Source organism: Rhea americana, unplaced genomic scaffold (genome assembly GCF_003343005.1).
Source record: "Rhea americana isolate MKP2758 unplaced genomic scaffold, rheAme1 scaffold_87, whole genome shotgun sequence".
NCBI lineage: Eukaryota > Metazoa > Chordata > Aves > Rheiformes > Rheidae > Rhea > Rhea americana.
The window spans coordinates 1,558,760-1,563,802 of NW_028187055.1; the positions used below are offsets into that span (position 1 = coordinate 1,558,760).

A 5,043-nucleotide genomic window follows, 5' to 3' on the forward strand; every position below is an offset into this window, starting at 1 on the left:
GCGCGCCCCAGCCCCCGCGCGGCGCGCCGCGCCCGCGAGCGGTTGCTAGCGGCTCGGGGTTGATTCGTACCACCTTGCGAGGAAGTGAACGTTTCGCACGGAAGGGGCGGAGCCTCCGCCAGCAGCCAGCGGCTCCGCGGCGGCGGCTAACAACAACATTGGAAGATTCGCCGCAACTTCTCTCCACTCCTCTAACCTTATTGATCTGATCATTTATCGTGCTTTCTTCCAGCCTCTCTTTTCTCCCTCTCTCTCCCTCTCTCTCTTCTTCTTTTTTTTTTTAATAAGGACCATCTCTTTTTGTAAACTAAAGAGCGGGTTGGGGAGGGCGCGAGGTGTTTTTTCTTGTCCTGTTTTTTCCCCCTCTTTTAAACCCCTTAGTCAGACGCAGCGTGCAAATTAAAAGATTTTTTTTTTTAGAAGAAAATACAGCATTTTGCAAATCTGTCCCACGGACAGAGAGGGAAAGGCACGAGACCCCAGTAGCCGCGCTGCCAGGCGGCGGTGGTACGCGGAGGCAGGCGCGCCTGTGTGTACGTGGTGAAGCAGGTCACGCAAACACACGCACACGGGCTTTGGCCGCAGGAGCAGGCTCGGGGCACGCACTGTGTTCAGGGAGGGCGAACTTCGCTCCCGCCTGGCGCGAGTGACGGGAGAAGAGCAGCTAGAGGGGGATCGGCTTGCTGCCGCCGCCGCGGTGTTTCCGTGTGGCGGAGGGGCTGGGTTGGGAGGACGGAGGCAGGCTGCGGCGAGCTACACGGGGCTTTATTTACATACACAAATAGCTGCGTGCAGAGAGTTTCTCCCGCGGGCTTGGCAGTGGCGGGTTTTGCGAGACTCCCTTGAGCTGGCGCTCTGCTGAGCGGGGGAGGGAGAGGAGAGCTGAGCCCGGGCATGAGTTTTAGCGCAAAAAGCGTTTTGCTGAGCTCTCGGGCACCGCGGTGTTGGTGGTGGCRGCAGGAGCCGTGGTGCGCGGCGGCGCGTCCCGCCTGGTCTTCCCTCGGTGGCAGCCGGCCGCGGCCCATCCTGGACATGTCCTACTCGCGTCACTTTCTGGATTTCCAGGGCTCGTCCATCCCCAGCTCCATGAAGAAGCTGGTGGTGACCAAGCTGAGCCAAAACTTCAGGGAAGCGGTCACCCTGCGGCAGGACGCGCCTGTGCCACTCCCGGGCGACGGAGACCTCCTGGTCAGGAACAGGTGAGCTCCCCCCGCGGGCGGCCCGGCCCGGCCCGGCCCGGCTCGGCCCGGCCCGGCCGGCGCCGGCCCCCTCTGACTTCTCGCACCTTGTGGCCTTCCCCTGCACACATGCTCGCTCACTTGGGAGCCAGGCAAGTTGTACCAGCTGCCATCTGGCGACTGTTAATTTAATTTTATTGTTGTTGTTGTTGTTTTGGGCGCCTGGCGCTGCAGTCCGGTCGCCCAATCCACGCGTGGGGGGGGGGTGACACCTCCTCCCCCCCCCTTTCCTCTCTGGCGGGGGCGGGGGTGCTGGCGTGAGCCGCTGGGGAGGGAAGGAGCGGCGTGGCGGGAGGACCGCCTCGCCGGTGGGGACGGCGGGCCAAGGCAGCGCGCCCGGCTCTGGGAGTTTTGCCTTCAGTGACAGCTCGGGGGGGGGGGGGAGCAGGAGAGGTTTTCCCCCCTCCCCCCCGCGGTGCTGCCGTGCTTGTTACCCCCGTGCAGTCCGCGGCGTGCGCGTGTGCTGCCGCACACCTCCCCGCGGCACCAGCGCGCAGCGGTGCGCGCCGCCGCCGCTGGCCGCGTGTCTCCGCCAGCCGGTGCGGTGCGGTGCGGTGCGGGCGACCTCGCCTGCTGGGCTGGGCGACCCCAGCCCTTTCCCCCCCCACACACCCCCGGCGCGGCCCTCGCCGCCCTGACCCGAGCTGAGCGGCGACTGAGGAGGCGGTGGCGCGCCCGCACCGGCGGCGGCGAGGGGGCAGGGCAGGGCAGCGCCGCCGCACCGCAGCTGCGGGGCCGTGCCGGGCCGTGCCGGGCCGGGAGGGCGGCGAGGAGGTGGCGTTTTGCCTAACGGAACACGCCGTAAATCGGGCGCGCCGCAAAACGGCTCTGAGGACACGGCGTGCCTTCCCACCCCCCGCCCCCCGCCTTATCAACCTGCTGGTGTCCACCGGCTCCCTCCTTGGTGTCGTCGCTCCTTCAGCTACAAGAAAGCCTTTTAAAGGTCAGAGGTGTCTCTGCTCGCGAGGGGAAGCTGAAGCTCTGCGAACCCCGCAGCAGACTGTGGTCCGTGCAGAAAAGAGCAACAATTTCAGGCTCTTGTCAAAATAGTAATAATACATAACTTGCCATACTCTCGGCTGGAACTTAAAGATGTAGGAAGCACTAAATAGCTTGAAAACAACACTGGAAGTTTATTAACGCTTTGTGTGCCTATATATGTATGTTGTGTGCATATGTAATCTGTGGTGTGTGCCCGTATGTAACATAGGGACATAGCAGAGAGGGGGTAAAGAGAGAGGGACAGGAACTCCTCCAAGAGCTGATGAGAAAGCTTTCTATGGCACTTTAACCCGCTGTTGACATCTCCCGCTAGGACTTCCGAGACCGAAATTCCCTCCAAACCTCAAAGTCTAAACCACTGTGTTGCAGCATCCGCAGACGACGCTGACACAGTGCTCAGGCTGGAGTTAAATTCCTTTTTCTTGAAGTTGGCCGAAGGGCGTGCGATACAAACCCGCACGAGCGGTAGCGAGTCTCCCGGTGCAGCCTCCCTGGGTAGCGCAAGGCAGAGCGACGCCGCCGCTTCCCCCATCCCCTCCCCCCTCTCCCCCAGTACTTGCGATTTCTCATTCCCCCACCCCCCACTTTTTTTTTCCTGTGAAATCTGAAAATTTATTCATCTTTTATACGGCTTCCTGTGTAACTCTTCCTTTCTTCCTCCCCTCCCTCCCTTTGCTGGGTGGGCTCCGTGGGTGCCAGGGGACGTGCATACCTCACGGTGCGCAGCTCGTATCGGACCGAAGGCAGGAGCTGATCCAGACATCCAGGCAGGCAATTACTGAGTTCTAGCACATCAGCTTAGTGTACACGTTCGTGTATACACATATACGTCCACACGAGTGAGGATGGAGGGGAGGGAGGGGTGAGTGAGAAAGAGATTTAGAGTTCATACGTTTTGTATTATTTGGGGCTCTAAGGCATTTCCTCTGTATTTATTATTATTTTCTGGGGAGTATCACAGAAGACACGAGATCCCCTTACTTAAAAACACTTTCCTATATATGAGCTGCTGCAGGAAGCGAGTTCTGAATGTTTCCCCCTCCCTGTCACCCTGGGGAAGCTTATTCCCATCCCGAAAAGATGAGTGTCTGGCTTTATTTCACGTTAGAAAAAATAAACCTTATATCCAACTATATATTTTCTTATAGGTAGAAACATACAATTAAAAAAAATTGACTTCCAAGAGTCCATTTGCAGATTTGTTCATTTTAGTCCCAGTCACGCCCATGAACAGTATTAATTGCTTTGAGCTTTTTATGCAAAACAGTCCTCATTCACCACAGTAAAATCTCGTTTTGGATTTAGGGGAATGGGAAATTAAAATGTTTTGGGTTCCTGTACAGATAGGTATTTTAAAACAACATGTTCTTCTGTTAAGTGTAACTTCTCCTCCCTTTCTTCTTTGGAAAACTAAGACAGCAACCTATATCTGTACGTTTTTCTCTTTTTTTTTCTAAAAGAAAGAAAAATCCATTTTACCCTTTATTCACAAAGAAATGCTTTAAATCTAGGAATCGATTTAGAACAATATATTTTATCACTGGGATTCAGGGAGGAGGCACGTAAAATCCTTAACGAAGCCATTTACGCTTCCTATGTCCGCTTGTCCTGTTTTCAAGGGGCGGGGGAGAAGGTTCCTCCGTTTTATTGCAGGAGAAGGACGCAGAGAGTATGGAGATTTGGTCCTTCTTAAAAGTTATGTGGGATTTTCAGTATTTTCTTAATGGAGTGACACATTATTTCGTTTCCAAAATACCTGTAACGTTTTTCTGTTGGAATGGCATCTCGAAAAAAAGTTATAGAAATAGAAAAGAAGCTAAAGGGGGACTGAGAAAGTTTTTGAATCAAGGACTAATGGATCACAGTGTGAAAAGTGGAGGATTATTTCTGCTGTTTGGTCTAAATAATGTTTTTCTTCTTCATCCTGGTTTGGATGACTTTGTCTACATTTAAAGCTGTGGTGCTGTTTTTCAGTGTCTTGTGCTTTGTTGTGGTACGAAAAGCAGCATTTCCTCCCCTCCACGGTATCGTCCTGTTTTTATAATAAACAATACGGGGGGTTCAACACTGTTCAGTATAAATAAAGCGGGTGACTCAATGTGCGTAATTATTTTGGGAAAAGCCAAGCCCTGACTTTTTTTTTTTCCTCAGGTCTTTAGATTGTTAGAAATGTTGAAAGCGAGCCCCAATTAGGAGCTTCTAAGTTAAATAATGCATTTTAAATAAGAAATTTTAACAGGACAATATAAAAGATCTGGAAGAGATATTAAAACATACCAGTACTCCGAGTGTTTCTTACTTCTGTACCCTCCTTTTCTCAGTCTCAGAAGTTACTAAACTGATCTTCAAGTTGCTAGTCCTACTTATTCCTACTTTTAAAAGCAAAATAACGTAAAAAACTGCGGGCACATCCTCGCACCTCCCTTCTGTCATCTGGAATGACAAGGCAAATTAGGCAATATGTTTTAATTCAGACACTGCGTTTGATCGCTTTAATATGCACGGAATATAAGACATTAAGCAGCGTTAAAAAAAAGAGAGAGACTTACAATGCGAACGGCAGTTTGAGTTTGCACACAATTAAAAAAAAAGAGTTTATAAGTTTATAAATGGTAAGGAGTGGGGGGAGGCCGGCTGGAGCGCAGGCCGTACTGATCAGCAGCGGCGCGTCCCGCAGGCCGGGGAGAAGCGGTTCCCGTGGCCCGGCAGCGCGGGAGGCAGCGCGGAGGCAGCGCGTGCGTGTGCGCGGCGCGCACGTAGGTGCCCGGCCGTGCGCAGCAGCGCGCAGCGCTTTGTGCCCGCA

At 53.6% G+C, this 5,043-nt stretch overlaps 1 protein-coding gene across 2 annotated transcripts in view; it reads left to right on the forward strand.

The window, feature by feature from the left end:
• Positions 1-80: 80 nt before the first annotated feature.
• The window catches only part of PTGR3 (prostaglandin reductase 3), an 8,582-nt gene continuing 3,619 nt past the window's right edge, over positions 81-5,043 (forward strand). The window contains exons 1-2 of one of the 2 annotated variants that reach the window (XM_085323742.1): positions 82-533; positions 1,066-1,199. In XM_085323742.1, coding sequence (XP_085179868.1) covers positions 1,087-1,199 — 113 coding nt within the window. In that variant the 5' untranslated portion in view covers positions 82-533; positions 1,066-1,086. Of the gene's footprint in view, positions 1,200-5,043 lie in introns of both variants that reach the window. The other variant, XM_085323741.1, reaches the window with a different exon arrangement.